The sequence below is a fragment of the Equus caballus genome, chromosome 2 (genome assembly GCF_041296265.1).
Source record: "Equus caballus isolate H_3958 breed thoroughbred chromosome 2, TB-T2T, whole genome shotgun sequence".
Lineage (NCBI taxonomy): Eukaryota > Metazoa > Chordata > Mammalia > Perissodactyla > Equidae > Equus > Equus caballus.
Genome location: NC_091685.1, coordinates 13,979,839 through 13,997,973, shown reverse-complemented (window position 1 = coordinate 13,997,973; position 18,135 = coordinate 13,979,839). Strand labels below are relative to the sequence as shown.

General features: G+C 45.1%; 1 protein-coding gene across 46 annotated transcripts in view; it reads right to left on the bottom strand.

Moving 5' to 3' along the window:
• Positions 1-16,726, bottom strand: part of ERI3 (ERI1 exoribonuclease family member 3) — a 127,106-nt gene extending 110,380 nt beyond the window's left edge. For 8 of the 46 annotated variants that reach the window (XR_011431426.1, XR_011431425.1, XR_011431427.1 and 5 more), the window contains exons 1-3: positions 16,275-16,644; positions 14,197-14,272; positions 2,771-3,048 (exon numbers count right to left, since the gene is read on the bottom strand). Coding sequence is in view for 23 of the 46 variants with exons in the window: in XM_005607113.4 (XP_005607170.1) it covers positions 2,771-3,048; positions 14,197-14,272; positions 16,275-16,409 (489 nt within the window). In the remaining 23 variants the exon portion in view is untranslated. Of the gene's footprint in view, positions 1-2,770; positions 3,049-14,196; positions 14,342-16,091 lie in introns of those variants that run through there. The other 38 variants (XR_011431459.1, XR_011431455.1, XR_011431468.1 and 35 more) reach the window with 16 other exon arrangements.
• Positions 16,727-18,135: the final 1,409 nt, after the last annotated feature.

The window sequence follows — 18,135 nt, the reverse complement described above, 5'->3', positions numbered from 1 at the left end:
TTAAAAAGAGAGAGAGAGAGGCTTTAAGTTGCCACTAACCATAAGTCTTAAGTCACTCCTGAGCTGCCCATCCCTTCCCTGAGAGTGGTCCAATGGGTAGTCCAACAGAGCTGTCTTGCCTCAAACTCACCTTCCTACCTGTTGATCACAGCATTGTAGAGGCTTAATGAAGTAGAGATGCATTACATTTATCACTTGCCCTAGATCCACTCAAATCCATCACTATGTCACAGCAAGAAGTTAGATTGATCTGACAGGATTTGCTCTTCTTCACAAACCCATGTAAGTTATTACTCAGTACCCTATGCTCTTCTAGCTGTTTGCTGATTGATTATCTGACGATCAGGTCAAGTATCTTCTCTGGAATCACAGTAAACTAACAGGTCTATAATTTCCAAGATCATTCGTATTCCCCTTTTAAAGATAAGCAAGACAGCAAATGCTTCTTCCTGAGTTCTCTAAAGCAGCAGCTAATGCTTTGCTAATAATGAACCAGGGCAGCCAATTCCTTAAGTGCCCTTGGAATCACATCAGCAGGGTTCATTGATTCTGGAGATAATCTTTAATCAGGCCCACATCCTGGTAAACAGCATGAAGCCCTACCTCAGCCTAGGTCTAGAAGGCCTTGGTGCCTAAGCCTGGGAAGGAGGCTGGATACAAGTGATTTAAATCTGTACTGCATTATGTCTTCAGCATTGCAATAAATAAACAAAAAGAACAAAAAATAAAAAGAACAATGCCCTTGAAAGAGAGATGCAAGGTGAAATTGGCAGACCAAATTGAGACATGAATCAGGCTTCACCTTCACCAACATTGACAGGACCCTCTGTAGGACAAGAGAACAGACCCGCATAATTACCTGAGCTTATAATCTAACTGAAAAGTTCAGACACATACATAGGCATGTGCCAGGAAGCAGAAAGCAGGAAATGACATAAAGAAGGTGCCAAGCAATCATGAGGGTATAGAAGAGGAATGAATCATATGCAACAGCGATGTGTTGGATTTTAAACAGGTCCCAATAGGGCTTACTCAGTGATTGAAATCTATATCAGGAAGGAAAATAATACGGCATATCAGGATATGGATCCCTGATTTCCAACCAGAGAGAATCTAGATAGCCAAAATTCCCACCCACCACCCAAGCACACGCACCCCAGAATCTCTAGCAGTTGTGAGACGCAGAGAAGAAGACTCTACAGTACAGGCAGGAGAAAGGGGCTGAGAAAGTACGTGTGGCTCAGGTAGCTCCCAAGCCATAGTCCCTTTCATCCAAAGCTCATTCCTTCAGACATTCTCCTCATCCTGCTCCTGGCTTCCCAAGCCTCAGTAAGCCTGATTCCAACGTCCCAAAGGCAGACCACTACTTTAAGGGCAAATAGGAGAGGAGAAAGGGGAAGATAAAAGGGTTGTATTATCTGCTTTATGGAAAATAATCTACTATTCTAAAGATAGTCCCCCCCTTCTGGATAAAAACCATGAGAAATGAACCCAGTTGACCTCTGAATGGACCCCACTCCCGGTCTCCCCAGTACCTGATGCTACAGTCCTCTTTTCCCCCTCCTCTTTACTACTGAAAGCTGCTCCCAGAAAAATAAGTCTATGCATCCCAAAATTACACACCTGATAACCCGGCCCCACAGGGAAGTTACAGTCCTAGAGCCAGGCATACTCAATGCCCCCACACTACAATGCACTGCCACATCAGTCCCCAATCATTCCCCTAAAGCAAATACCAGGCATGCCAATATCACCTAGCACAGGTGCCTCTCAGCCACTAATCCAAGCTTCCTAGTAGCACTACTTTAAAAGGTAAAAGGTCTCTGAATGCAGTTGGTGACTAAGAAAAAAACAAGCCCAGAAATTTTCCTTTCCAATAGACCAACAATGGTACTTGCTCAGGTTATCTAATGCTGCATTACAAATCATCCCAAAACTTAGCAACTTAAAACATCAATAATCATTTAGTATCTCTCACAGTGTCTGTGAGCCAGGAAATCAGGAGTGGCTCAGCAGCCAGTTTGGCTCAGGGTCTCTCCTGAGGTAGAAGTCAGATGTCTATTGAGGCTCTAGTTATCTGAAGGCTTGACTGGGCTTGGTGGATTCACTTCCAAGATAGTGCCAAGAAACATGACTGGCAAGTCTGGTAGTGGCTTTTCGCTAAGAGCCTCAGTTCCTGTATACACGTGCCTCTCCACGGGGCTGCTTGAGTGTCCTCATAGCATGGCGGCTGGCTTCATCCAGAACAAGTGATCCAAAAGAGCAATGCAGACTGCACTGCTTTTTATGACTTAGCCTCAAAAGTCACACAATGTCTCTTCCACTATATTCTATTAGTTACACAGGGCTAGCTCTGATTCAGTGTGGGAGGGAAGTGACCAAGGGTGTAAATATCAGGAGGCAAGGAGCACTGGCGCCATCATGGAGGCTGACTACCACAGTATTCCTTAAAAGAACATGCAGCAGGAGAAGGAGAAGGAAGGAAGGAAGGGATAGGAGAGAGGAAGAATGGGACAGAAGGAAATATTTTGATTCCCAAAAGCTGAGACCAGAGAGGAACAACGTGCCCAGTTCTCTCCAGAGACTTCTCAGGTCTACCTTACCCTAGCATGCCTGAACCAAGTCCTGCTTCCTAGGCAGGAACTCCAGATAAGTAACTAAAAGCCAGAAAGACATGGAAAAGTGCCTCTGGGTCCCAGGAAGCAAGACTCTTATCCTCCCTCCCTCCTTGCCCACCCCACCTTTTCTGAAGCAATGATGCAACAGTTACCTGAGGATGAATCTGTGGCTTGTCGCACGTGGCCTCAAAGTCCAGCACTAAAAAGTAGTGATACCTCTGGGGAGGGAAGGACACCATTGCCGCCATGGATGCGCCAAAGCCGTGGGCCGCCAGCTTTCTGGTGGATATGGAGCAGAACTCCGGAACACCACAGGGAGAAAATAAGTGGGAGCCCAGCACTTTTCTTGCTCTTGAAAGTAAATATGAAGAAAATCGAGCTGCTCCAGTCTGTAAAGGTGCTAGCATTGAACATCCAGAAGCATCTAAAACTTAGGGGAGGAAAGTTAAAAAAAAAAAAAAAAAAAAAAAGAACAGAGAGCCTGGGTTACTCCCCTCCCACTGTGGCCCTGTTCCATCTAGTCTTCGGGAATATTCACACAACATGAACCGCTCCCCAGTGTTTCTGGGCCCCTTTCCTGAATCATAGTATTCATTACTGAAGAGTTCAAGACCCTAATACTGGCTCCTGCACCATCATGACAGCTCTGAGTCTCCCAAATCATTCTCAAAACAACATGCAACACTGGCCTTCATCTTTAAATGGAGCTCTAAAGTTCAAAAGAGAAAAGAGAAAAACACTGCGGTCACTTCTCAGGTGGCAATAGTTAACATTAAAGCTGAGGTTCCCAAAGTAACATGAGGTGACCCAGTTGCACAAACAGTTCTGGGAGCTAAGTAGACTTAAGTAGACTCAGACAAACAGCAGAAAATGCCCAAGATGCTCTCCTCAGCTCTGAGATGAGCCATTTGCCCCTGGCTTCCCTGTCAGTATCTTGACATCTCCACATACCCTTCTCCCTTCTCCCTTCTCCCAATGTGAAAGCGAATGGAGCCACGATATTCTGGTGATTCCCCAGCCCCCACACCAATAAGTGGCACCCTGGGGGAATGAATGAGGCCTGCAGACCACAGCTGGCAACAGCCTCAGGCCTTCCCATTTGCCGCCTTTAGACTCACTCTACTAGAGGCCCTGAATGACTGCGGGACTTTTTTAAATAGGGAAGAAAAAGAGAAAACCCAGATGTGGCAGTAATGGGAGCATTGCTAAAAGTCTAGTAAAGTTTTCTGAGTGAACATGTGCAAAAAAAACCCCAATCCAAATCACTTTTCAAGTTTCCTTTTAAATTTGCAGAATGCCTGCTTCTTAGAGGGCTAAGTAAATATAAAAATCAAAGCCTAAGTTTTACTCCCAAATAACTCAAGCTTCCTAAAAAAAAAAAGGCAGGAACAAAACAGAAATTCTGTGTTTTTCCCCCTTTTATACCCAACACTCAAATTCCCTCAAGTTTATTCCTCAAAGTCAAACACGAAAATCTCACTGCTCAATACAGAAATGGCCACAGTTTATGCCTGCTGAAGCCCCATTTCAACAGAGCCAAAAGCTTGCCTCTGAAAGGCTGCAAATGGACACCAGCTCCCTCACGTTGGGTGGAGGAGATTGCAGCCTGGGAAGTCCAGAGCACACTCAGTGTGTGTGAGGCAATGAAGCCACTACCACCTGAGCGGACACAGGCAATGCCAACTATCACTTCCTGTCTCAGCTCTCCCGACTCACTGTACAAGCTATAGTAACTAGCCTGAGTATTTATTAGGATATATGCAAGTGTGGGTCCTCAATTTCCCCATCCTTATAGTGAGATTCCCTGGGGATTCAGTAGCGCTAAGACCAACAACTATTTTAAGTTCTTCATGGACCCTGCACAAGCACAGTGCTTGTTTTTACCATAGTTTTACAGCCTCTCCAAAGATGCAGCCAAAATTCCTCAGCCCAGGATAGACAAAGGCTGGCTTGAGTTTCATTATGGAATCCCTTGGAAAGGTTAATGGGCCAATATCCCTTTGAAAAGTGGAATCCAAAATAACTCTTCACATCACCCACTCCTGAACTGCACTGAAGACTCGCTGAGATGGGAGACCCCCGTCTGCCCAGATTACGCATTCTAGTTTGGACCCAAAGTCCCTCAGGGCCTTAGAACTCCTCTGTAATGCCTTGGAGTTAGGCAGTGCATAAGGATTTTTGAAAGTCTTACTGCTCTCCAACATGTATAAACAGTGTATAAAGTGTATATAGAGTCAATCAGACATCGTCTGCCCAATACTACAGGCAATTAAGCACTGTGATTAAAGAGGGCTTCCAGGTTTGAATCCTGGCTTTGCCAATTATTTGCCATGGCACCCTGGGCAAGCTCTGTTCTTTAATTCCTCATCTGTAAAATGACAATAATAATAGTGCCTACTCCTTAAATGAGAATGAAATGAGAGAACACACGTAAAGCTGTAAGAGCAGTGTCTGGCATATAAGGGCTCAAGAAATATTAGCTATTATTACTACTGCTATCCTATTGGGCTATGCCCACCTGGCCAAGCCTGGATCCCGATCCTTTGGGCCTATAAATCCAACTAATACATAAGACAACCTCAAAGAGTACATCAATGTCTCCTGCATCCCTAGAATGTTCTGCACCTCCCATATAGCAAACTATATATATCCTATCCCCTCCCATGGACAAATACATTGATGGCCTGAGGTCTTCTTACCTGCAGGCCTTGCTTTCTCACCTGATTTCAACCAAACAAGAAGATTCTCCTGTAGGAAGTCTTGCAAACAGACATTAGGAGACCAGGCCTCCACATGTCAGTAGTCAATGCATTCCATACTTCTCTTACCTCTAACAACTGAGTTTAACTCAAGTCAAGAAACAGAGAGCGGCTCTTCCTCTTCCCTTCCTGAAAAATCCAGTCTAGTGGCTTTAGAGCCATCAAGGCAGAGAAAGATAGGTGTCTACACCAGTTGGAGTGGGGGAAGCCAGAAGCATTTCGGGGGGAGTATCAGAGTCCAAGCAGGATGAGGAGGGCATCCATACAGAGACAGGAAGGTGTGATGTAGCAAGTCAGAGCCCAAATGGGGTTGCAGAGGGCATCCACATGTGTTGGGGCAGAGTGTGACGTGGGGAGTCATGGGCAGGGTAAAACAGGCACCCAAGAGAGGGAAAGGGCAGTGGCAACAATGAGAGATTAGTTACACACAGAGGGACTGATCAAAAAAGAGCATATATTAAGGGTAATGCGAACCAGGTTTCTCACAGAGGATGGAATTAAAATATGGAAAGAGAAAAAATCTGTGGTGTTGGATTGGAATTGGAAGTTAACAGTGTGAACCCATGGTTTCTGATATATATAATATATAAAAATAAAGCTGGATGTAAACGTGAGTACGATGCATTGTAAATATGAGCATGATATACGTATATGCAGATATATATACACACATGCATATATTCTAGCTCTGTCTACTGAAGGGTCAGGGAGCAGCAATGCTCCAATAACAAGGAGCACATCTAGCACCCAGTTGCCTTCTAAATAACATTCTCCACTGAAAGAACTACAGCTCTTTGGAGAAATGGCTGATTCCAGGGCTGTCGCAGGGTAAGTACAAGATGAGCCTAGAGTATCTTTTCGTTCCAGAAAACAAGGAAATACTCAAAGAATGATGGGAAGATATCAAAAGGATGCAGAAGCCAGCTTGAAGAGGCTCGCTCTGCCAAATAAATAATGATATTAATGGATTATAATGTACTGAATAAAAAAAGGAAACCATGAGTCCATAAAGATACAAATAAATAAATAAAATTAAAGTTTGATAAGGGATAGTCACATAGTTTCAAAGTATCTCTCCACAGAATGCTTATGAATTATAACAGGGAGTCAGTTCACAATGCAGAAGGCTGGCAGATAACACCTTAACAAGTGATCAAAATGAACATCACCAATAACGGGATAAATCAAAATCGTGCACCACATGATAGGATGCAATGAGAACAATGCATCATTTCTGTGATATTCCTGTTGAAGATGTACACCCTGAAACTAATCATGAGAAAATATCAGACAAACCCTAATGAGGGAGAGTCTATACAATAACCAGCCTGTGATCTTCAAAAGTATCAAGGTCATGAACATCACGAAACATTTACTGAGGAAAGTCTAAAAGAGATTAAAGAGACTTGATAACTAAATGCAACACATGATTCTGAACTGGATCATTTTGCTACAAAGAACAATACTGGGACAACTGGAAAACTTGAATGGGGTTTGAGGCTTAGATGGAGATAACATATCAATGTGAATTTCCTGGTTTTGATGGTTGTATTGTGGTTAGGTAGGAAAATGTCCTTGCATGTAGAAAACACGTGCAAAGTATTCAGGGTGATGGAGCGTTAAGTTGGCAACTTAACTCTCAAGTGGTTCCAGAAAGAAGTTCTTTGTACTGTACCTCCAACTTTTATGTCAGTTTGGGCTATTTCAAACTTTTTAAAAATCCATATGCAACGTGGATTTTAAAGAGAAACAGAGAATAGATAGCACGTGAGAGAGCAATCTCCTCATACCGCACACCGAAGGGAGGCAGGGAGGCTGGCAAAAGCCAGCCCTCATAGCATGGAGTTTCCATCATAAGCACCCCCACTCATGCCCCCTCAGTGGGCACTCCTGCCACCATAGGAGACTTCTCAGGAAACACCCCTGCACTCCCTGCAGAGGCATCCTACCGCCCTCGTCCCCTCTAGCACCTTAGGGATTTCCCTTTTCTATTAATGTCTTCATACTTTAGTCACAAGTTTGCAGAATATAAGTATATAACTTATATTATCAGCTGGGACTTTGAGTATCTAGTTGAGGGGCAGAACTCAAAAGAAACAGTCTATGATTCTGTGTATTTCTGCACGCTCTCTTTCATCAGAGACCAAGATTTATACACACTTATTCTCAGACACCCTTTTCCTTCTCCTAGCAAATTAAAGGTAATAAGTAACCTATGGCAAGGAGGAAAATGAATGATTCTCTCCTCAAAATGAAGGAACCAGCCCCCCAGTGGGGACAAGGGAGGGGTAAACAGGGACTGCCACAGGGCCAGCCCGATTTGGAGAAACAGGCCTGGGCCAAAGCCCCTGGAGGATGGTTTCTGTGCAGACTATTTACACAACAGACACCAATGGCTCCTCTGCAGCCATTACTGTCGGTCAGGTAAATAACGCATGTGCCAAAACACACATTTAATGAGGGAAATAATATGCCTTTATAAAAAGCTTCAATCTGTATTTACCTGAGAGACCAGAGAAGCACCAAATCACCAGATTAGTGGAACCACAGAGGAGTCATTCTGGTGTCTTGGGTAAATAGACATTTTATAGCCTTCCATTACTGGAGGGGGGAAGGGAGGGCAAAGGGAGGGGGCCATCCTTTAATATCCACATACACAGGCCAGGGGAGCCTGGGGGATGGGAAAGAAGAGAAGCCCATCATGAAACACAGGGTCTACTCCCACCCCATCTCCCCAGCCACATATACTTGGAATCTCTGGAGAGGATAAGGGTTTCTACCATCTCTGGATTCAATCCATTCCATTTAAAGCCAGATTGGGAGGCAGCGGGACATTCTAGAGAAACTCCAAGGCACCAGGGACAGGTTCTGAGTCAAGCTGACTAGAAGCATTGAGACAGCTACAGCTTCCCCAGTGCCCAGTCCTGAGGCAAGTCCCTGTCCCAATCTGACCCATAGTATCACAAGTGCACCTGAGTTACAGAGGCATTAACAGAGAACGCGGTTAATACCTGTCTGGAACTCACCCAGGCACAGGCTCTGTGCTAGGCAGCTAAAAATAGCCTGGGAAAAATACAAACTGCATGCCTTCAAAAGTCATAATCTTCAGCCTCACGAATGCATCCTTACTGCCAGACCACTTCCTCTGAAAATCACACTGTCAAAGGTGAAAGAAAACCTAAGAGGAGACACAGTCCAACCAGCCAGGGAAAATGAGCCCCAGGAAGAGAAAAGAACTGCCCAAGGCCCATGTAGCAAGTAAGAGTAAGAACAGAACCCAGGGCTCCTGACCCCAGACCAGGCCACTGCGCAACACAAGGAGGAGCCTGACCACCCAACCCTCAAGCTTCTCTGCAGTCTCACAGTGGAGGCCAGGAGCCCGAGGGCTTGGTCTAGTCTGCTGAAGGCTAGAGGTTGAGATAAACAAAGCTTGACATGCCCTGCAACCTCTATGCAACTTCCTGATAGCCCCAAAGTGGAATGGAAGCAGGAACTCTAAAGCTGGGTGTTCACCTCAGCAAAAAAGCTCCTCTCTACAACCTATCACTTCCTTGGCCTGTAGGCTTCAGCTGCTTCTGCTCCAAGGCAGGGCTAGGGAGAGCTTGTCCAACATCAGAAGCAGCTGCTAAACCGAAACTACCAGTAGAGCTAAAGTCACTGAAGACCTTCAGGAACACCAAATCCTGATAGCAACACCACAGGCCACAGCAGGCTCACTCTCCCCTTCAATGAGCCTATCTCAACAGCTCAAGGCAGCACACAAAAAGAAGTGACTGTGATTTGCCTGCCTTTTGCTAACCCATCAGCCACACCCAGGAACTTTGGCAAACTCCACCAAAGGGCCCAAGCTGGGAAACATCTCTTTGCAAAGTCCTGCAAGTCAGTTTTCAGGGGGAAAGTCTCGTGTGAGTCACACAAGATGGGGCAAAGGCTTGTTTCCTAACACACGATAAACAGGATAGAAAGGAAGGGAGGGCAGGGTATGGTACTCTCATCCCTTTAAGCACCTCCCACACTTGTAGACAGCATCTAACCCCAGAGGAGAGGTACCCAGAACCTCCTATACCCCTGCTTCCAAGATGGAACTGGTATAGAAACAAGGAGTCATACAGCCGAGTTCTTAAAACGCTGGTATTAGAAAAGTCAAGCTTCAAATCCTGACTTCATCACATATTCTTTGTAATTTTATAGCTATAACAATACCTATCTCTTTGGTGTTCAATTCAACTATACAACGTATATCAAGTACTTTGCACAATACTAAGTGCTCAATAAAAGGGAGCTATCATTAGTACATGGAAAAGAGGAAAGACCATTTTCTGAAAATCTACTATATACCAGGCACTGTATTAGTGATTTACATATTTACATATTTCATCTCACTTAATCCACATGAGAAGACTAAGGCTCAGAGGCACTCGGCTCTTCGGGGTCCTGTTCTCCGCTCCAGTGTTTGAGAGCCCACATTTCTCCACTTGATGATTCTCCCATCAGCCAGGGGCTAATGGTACATATCAACTTCAGTTTTCTTTTGAGGTAAGGTGGGACTTTAACTAAAAGTAACTCAACCACCAGCAATAATTAAGTCTGTCCAAATCAACCAAATTTGGTTTTCATAATAAATTTTTTATACTTTAACAAGAAAAACTAATTGCAGCCCTGGGTACAAAAAGCAGAAACAGGAAGGGGTCCTTTGGATTAAAACAACTACAACCCAAGTCAAAGCCTCTTCTCAAACCCAATTCCAGAGGGGCAGATCTTCCCATCTCACAGAGCAGAGAAAGCGGCAGGAGGCAGGGTGACATCCAGCCCTTGCTCAGGTCCCCAAATGTGATGTTTCCTTTTACGAATCTGTGCCTTGGCAAATGCTACTCCTCGTTTTGGAATGTACTTCCATTCTTACCAGGCAAATTCTTGCTGTTTCTTCGAAATCCAGCTCAAATTCCTCCTTTTAGCAGCTTTCTCTGACCCTCCATCATAAAGTTAATTGCTTAAGTGAGATCCAGTGGCACAGTTTATTCCTCTTTCATAACTTTTATCTCACTATATTGTAAGATCGTAGTTATGTTTCTCTTCCTACCAGTAATTTTTAGGGAATTAGGTGAGAAGGATGGAAGATAGGAGGTGTGTGTGTGCGTGCGCACACAAGTGTGTAAAAAAGCATATTTGACGTAATAATTTCTTGGACTTGCTTCTTTGTCAGACTCTAATGCATTTTAAACTTTCAAGTAGCAGTAAAGAAAAGCATAAGATTAGTTTTTTCATCGAAATAGGGCAAGAGTTTAAAAAGTCTGAGAAATACTGAGCTAGACATAGATCTTTAAGGGCAAGGACCACGTTTTATTCATTTCTGTATACCTGGCACCCAGCACGGGGCTAGGCACAAAGAAAGTGGGAGTAAATGTTTGCTGAATGAATTAATATGCCCACAGTCATGATGTCAATTGCTCTGGAATCAGAACAGGTTAGAACAGAGCAGGGCCTGAGTACCAAGCAAAGCTTCTTTTCTTTCTTCCTCTCTTCCTCGTCCTAGCCCACCCCATTCTGTCCTCCCTGGTTGAAGAGAGAGAGAGAAAGAAGAGCACGCATTGCCTTGGTGCCAGAATACTATTAAAAGGATTAATTTAGGGACCAGTGTTTGGACTGTCACATCCAATCACTACCCACAGATCTACAGCTTCCCAAATCAAGCTCATGCAAAGAAGAATCAATTGCAAGGACACAGAGGGTCTGAACAGGCATACTAATGGCCTCCTGAGGTGCCAGCGGCCAGCTCTGACACTCCCATAAATTATCCGCCTTTTGATTTTACCTGTAGCTGTGGGGCACAAGGCACAATTTTGAACATATCAAAGCAATCTCTTGTAACCCAAGGCTCCCCCAAGAATGTCCCCAAAGGAGGACGGGCTAAAAACAATGACCCAAAGGGAATCTGCTTCCCCACAGGCCTGTTCCTAGCAGTCATCAATTAAAACCCAACAGGACCAAGTGGATACAGTGGGACCCAAACCAAGCCTAGCAGACCTAGACAAGGCATACATCAGAGAGCAGTTCTGCAATGACTACACATCTCTCACTCAAAGGAAGAGAAATCACAGCAATAAACTAACACAATTTCATCTGGAGGTAAATCTGCACTAGCTCTGACAGTACCTCACAGCACGACCTCCAGCAACACACTTAACCTTCCTGGGCCTCAGTTTCCTCACAGGGGTAGCAAGAACAATAATGCTGACCACCTGACCCACTTCCCAGAGTAGTGGCGAAAAGTTATAAAAAACATTTGAGAGGCACTTTACAAAGATACAGGGCCACGGGGTGGCAACACTAATAAATGACCCCGACAGACGGGGAGAAACGACTGGTCACACTTCGGTGAATTTCTTTCGGGTAGCTGCTCACTCAAATCGCTTCACTGATGGGGTTGGGGCTAAGGTCCACCCTGAAGAAAGTTCTGGGATTCTGAATGGGACTCTTGCTGTTTGAAAATTGTCCATTATGAAGAGGGGTGCATTGCTTTAGTTGTAACTTCCTCCTGTCTGAAAATTGTCCATTATGAAAAGGGATGCCTTGCTTTATTTGTAACTTCCTCCTGTCTGCTGGCTGCCTCTGCCAGGGACTATGTTTCTATTATATGACCACAGTGACAACTGTAAGAACCCAAAACATACTAAGTAAGCCAAAGGTCAACTCACTCAATTGCTGGCTGCTTTTTAAAAAATTATTAATAGTGTGAAACACTATTAGTAAGAAAAGTTAAAGACACTGTGCATAGAGCTTTACATACATTATCTCATTAAATCCTTTGACCAACCTCATTAAGTCCCATTATCTCCATTTTACAGACAGGAAAGATAAACTCAGAGAAGTCACTTGCCCAAGGTCACACAAACAGTGTTATCAGAAACCTACAGGCTTCCCTTCAGCAATACACGTACACTGGGGCTTGCAGGAGGAAGACAATTCATCGGATACTCAACAAATACTTTCTTTAGTCCCTGCGCCTGACACATACCATCAGACCTGAACTAGGAAACATTCCCCAAACCAGAAAAAGGTCATCAGTTTGCTACAAGCAAGGAAAGGAAAGACTGAGTAGGGCATATATAGAGAGGACAATTCCTTGGAAAGCTTAGGAAAATGGGTTCTCCTCCATGTGTGGATAGTTCAAGAAGTTCAAAGCAACTGACATTAAGCTTTGAGCCCCAAGACCAGGAACCCTACCAGGGCTCCATTTATTCCCCACTTCTTTCAACAGAAAAGAGTTCCCGAAACCTTTCATTCATCCTACACCAACTTTCCCTTCCTACATCTTTTCTAGTCTATGAAATAGGAGCTGGGATTGCCAACAACTTTTGGTAGACATCTTTTAAGCTCCAGATGGCCAGGAAATTAGTAAAGAGAATCAATATACACATATATGCAAAGATTCAGTTATACTCAATTTTTAAGTGTCAAAATACTGCCTCAAAGGCAGAAATATAAAATACTACCCATGTAACTCCCACAGCCTCCTTACTGTTCTCTGCCTCCAGTATTGGCCCCATTCAACCCATTCTTAAATAGTGGAATCAGAGCAAACTTTCTAAAACACAAATCTAGCATCAGTCCATTGCTTAAAACCTTTCAATGGCTTCTTACTGCTCTTATGATAGTCTGATCCAGGGCTTGGCAAACTATGGTCCACAGGCCAAATCCAGCTATTACCTATTTTTATAAAGTTTTATTGGAACATAACCATGCTCATTCATTTTCATACTATGGCTACTTTCATGCTATAACAGCAGAGTTGAGTAGAGTTGAATAGTTGTGACAGAAACTCACAAAGCCTAAATATTTAGTACCCGGTCCTGTACAGAAAAAGTTTGCCAACATACTCTAATTTTCTTTCCACCCACCATCTACTCCTAAAAGCTTATACAGCCCTGGCCTCTGCTTACCTTTTTTGCTTCATTTCTCACCATGCTCTCCCGCCCCCTGACCACTGAGTACTCTATGTTTCAATCACTGAACTTCAGTTTCTCAAACTCAACAAAGCTCTGACCTTCACACTTGATCCCTCATGTCTTCATCTAATTCTAGATGAGGAGGTTACTTCCTCTGAGAGCCTTCTCTCAACCCACCAGTCTAGGTTGGGGACTCTTCTGAGTACTCCCAAAGCACCTATACTTACCTTAGTATAGCACTCTCAGAGCGTATCATAACTGCTTCTTTACTCTATTGGTCTCTCCCATGAATCTGGAAACTCTTTGGTGTCAGGGACAGCGGCTATCTTGTTCACACAATCCCAGGACCTAGTAAAGTGCCTGCCTTCTAGTTATTGAACAAACAGCCTCTAAGATCCTGGATATCAATCATCAGAGTCCACCTTTTTAGCCAGCCCCAATCCTTGTAAAATGGAGATAGGCTGGGATTAACCATCCACCCAACAGTGACCCACAAGCCAAGATCCCAAAGGCCTTGGTCAAATGCATTATCAAAAGTCAAATGATTGTGTTCCTCCTATTGTCTTAAGATGTCTATTTCTCAGGATAAAGGATTATTCTGGCTCTATTCAACCTTCCTTAACCTAAAGTACCTGCTCATGCAATGCCCACAAAGAAATCACGACAGAACTTGAGAGTCGGGATCCCCCACCTCCAACTCTCATCACTTACAGACTTTGGGTAAGTTTCAGTAGTCTTTGAGCATACAGTGTCTTATCAGAAAAAGGTATAGAACAATACAAACTCCACCAGCCCCCACCACCCACCTGCTAAGCCCAAATACTCGTAAGGAAGAAGTCAAGCCAAACTTGACCATGCAACAAGGATTCTCACCTCTCCTTACTTCGAAGATGCCAAGACTGGCAGCTGGGGATGCTGAAGGTTCTGTGAGAGCTGGAAAGCCCCAATGCTGTGGATAAATACACATCTCTGCAACAAGTCTACTTCAATATAAAGGATCAAATCCCCAAGGGGGCTGCTGTTTGAAACAATTTAAGGACCACACTATAATTCAAACTCCTAAACTCAAACTACTTTGGGATAACAACTATCTATGTGGAAGGACAGTGCCCTTACAGAGCTTTCAGAAGTTACGAGTACTACATATTTTAGAATAATAAATTTTATGTTCCCTAGTAGCATACTTTTCTTCTTAAGGAGGCTTCTCACCTAGAAACACTAAACATTTACAGTATCTGAGCTTGGACTGACAAAGATGACCATGAAGTGGCGGCTCTCTGAATAATCTCAGAATCCTAGTCTACACTGGTAGGACTGACAATATTCAGAACTCAGGAACTGAGGCCAGGTTTGGGGGATGGCTTGGCTGCCACAAACTCACAAGACATACTGCAAATGGCCACACAGACCAGGAAACACTTGCAGGATACTTCAGGTCTGCCTCAAGTTCTAAGAAAGTCAAGGTAACCAAATGCCAAGTCAAATCACCAGTGGACACCTGTCATATTTACCACCTAATTCAGATCTTCCGAAGGACTAGAAGTTGCAGAGGTGCCCTTGTAAGCTAACAATGCCCTTTGCACAAAGAAACGCCTAGGTTTGGAACCAACCTATTCCTGTCTACCACTCTACACATTTAAAACTTTATTCTACTCAGATCCCCTGGGAAAACGACACCAACTTACCCCACCACAAAGAAAACACTTTTCAAAATGAAAGGGAATAAAAGCACTTTTATTTGGAAATTTCAAGTCGGAAGGAAAGCTCTCAGCCAAGCTCTGTGACCTAGCTAGCCGATTATTTACAGGATCTTTGGGCAGGAATTGTTAATGAGCTTTTAATTTGGAGTGCTTAAGTTGCCAAAGTGCTCTGAGCTCCAGTGAAGCACCACAGAATCCATAAAGGAAACCTTATCAATCACTTCCCGGCAGCTCCCTTCCCCCACCCACGTCTCTGATGAAAGGCAGCCAAGTGGGTTTCTAACCAAGATCACAGACACACACATTAGTGGAGTCACACTCCACATCCCTGTTTATAAATTGGCTTTTAAATGGTAGGGGATTCAGGTATAATATACTTAAGCTCCAGGCACAAACCCACTAAAACAAGGCATGCTGTGTATGATAAAGTCAGAATAAAGCAGAATTTGATGAAGCCAATTTCTGGTAGAAACTCTACAATCAAAAATCATTCGGCCAATCACAACCTACTATAGTTCAAACAGTGTTACAGTCTTTAGCCAATGGAATTCGTGGATTTTTGCCCTTCAGTTGGGAGACTGATAAAATGTCTGACAAGCGCTAATACCATAGGAAGTGGACAGAGACCTAGAGCAGAGGCAATGATAGGCACTATCAGTTTGCAAAATCCAGCCCTACGGACAAAATCCAAAGCCCCAATGAGGGGCCACATTCACCATCTTTCAAGTCAGCAAGGAGCAGTTACATTTTGCAAGAATTCGCAGTCAAGCCCCAATCCAAGTTCATGCCGTTTTGTTTTAAGAAAACACCTGTTGCTGGAAGATTTGAAGGAAAAGCAAACAGAAAGCTAGTCAAGTCAGGCCCCTGACTCCTCCTTCCTCGTCACTACTATCACCGCTACAGATTTACAAACAGGTAAACGGCTAACCTTGTGTGTAGGTGTGTGTGTTAGGGAGAGGGGAAAGGGGATTTTCTATCCACCTCCTTGCTGAGTTTCTATCCTCTCTGGTCAAACCTCTCTTCCTCTTCCCTAGTAATCCCAGGTAGGAAGTCAGCACCCTTAATCACCTCAGCCGGTCTGTCTTGCAAAGCCCTGCCCCAGTCCCTCTCCGCCAGAACGTTACGCAGTAGATCACGCATCCAGGGTGAGCACATGGGCCACCCCAGGCTGCACAAACTGTGCGCGCCACGACCCTCACCCCGCATGCATTAACCAGGGCCCAATCTGGGGAGGCGCTCCCCATCACCCACCCCGGGGTGTTGCCCCCAACTCGGACCCATCCAAGTCCAGGGGAGAGTAAGAGGAGGGGCAGGGGGCCAGGAGACCAGCCCTCCTTCCCAGGGCCGCCCCCGCCCCCCGTCAGCGGCGGGAGAGGCTGTCGCCATGGCAACGCCCCCTCCTCGGGGCCAGCGCGGCAGGCTCCCTCCAGGTGCAGGCCCCGACGTTTCCCTCGGCCTCAGCAGGCGCTCGGGGCAGTTTACGGCGGCGGGCGCGGCCCGCGCCGACTGCGGCGTCGGCCAGGCAGAGGCAGGGCCAGCTCCGCCCGCTCCCCACCGCCCGTTCCCGGCCGCCTCAACAGCGGCAGCCAGCACCACGAGTCCACAACACACCGACTCACCTCCGCGCACTCTGACCCCGGCCGACGCGACGGACGGGCGGGCACGCTGGCCAACCGCTGAGCTCGCCGCCGGCTCCTCCAACCAATGGGCTGCAGGGGGGCGGGGTTTCTTCTCCCCAAATGCTCCCTCTCCCGCCGACATGCGCGCTAAGGTGCATCAAGATGGTGACTCCCCGCGGCCGGCCTTATGGGACTTGTAGTTTTGAGGTTGCACGTACTCAGAAGAGAGTGAAGGTGGGGCTTACTTCTCAGCAAGGAAAGAAATTTTTAATAAAACGGGAACTTTCTAAGGCCTAGAGCGACCCAGGTTTTCCCACCTGCCAATATACCCAAAAGGTGAGTATAGGCTTTTAGGGTGACATATTTAGATGACACCTTCTCTGGATTCGTCCATTCAACAAGTCATTGTTATCATCTACTGGCTGAGGTGGTCCTAGAGGAGACCTGAGAGGAGGGGCATTTTAGGCTAAGTAGAAAATGCTTTTCTTATGAAGGGGCTTCCTAAGGAAGAGGGAACTTCAGGGTTAAAAGGATTCTGGCCTCAGCCGTGGGGAGCTTCCACAGTCATTTTCTTCAGTCAGCTGGAGAGAACGCTGGCCAAGGCCAGAGGTGTGTTTCTTCATCTTGGTTACGGCTCCCTGCGAAGTCATGGGTACCAGATTCTGAGCTGGTAAACCCCAGCCTTGGCCAAGCCAATGATAGCTTTGACAGCCTCCCCATCAGCCAGCTTCGATCACCAAGCCCTCTGACTGCCATCTGCATATTTTCACTTAAATATGATTAAATATTTTCACTTAAGAAAATGATGACGTTTCTGGACCCTACCACCTCTGTGAGATCTGACCTTAACATAATGGTTCCCACCTGAGCTGGGAATGCCCAGTAATGCTCCTATCAGGGAATGCCTTCCTTAATCCCACATAATGAGTTAGATGAGTCTGCTCTGCACCTACAGAATTTATTGCATTATTTTATAATTGTCTATTTCCTTGTTGTCTCCCCCTAAGGCTTCAAACTCCTTTGAAGTAGGCATTATTTCCATATTGTTCATGCTGTATCAGTAACACCTAGCACAGTGCCAGGTGTCAAGCAGGCATGCAGTAAGTGTTTGTGGACAAATGAGGGAATAAACATCAGCAGGGACAGGTGTCACTTAACCAAGGTCAGTAAAGTAGGGGCACATCTGCCTATCCCCCACTTCGTGGAGCTGGAATTGGGTCTTCCTCCTCCGATTAATGTTGTCTAGACATTAATCTCAGTTGATCAATCAGTCAACATATATTTATAGTGCCTCTGCTGAGTGTCAGGCACTGTTTCTGTTGCTGAGGATTCATTGGTGAATAAGACGTAGAAAACCCATAGCCTCAAGGAGCTTTTATATTGGGGAGGGGAAGGGAGAGGAAGAACAGACAATAAACAAGTAAATAAATAGATAAATAAAATTAGACAAATAAGAGGCCCTGAGATGGCCTCTCCTGTCTCTGGCTTTGTCA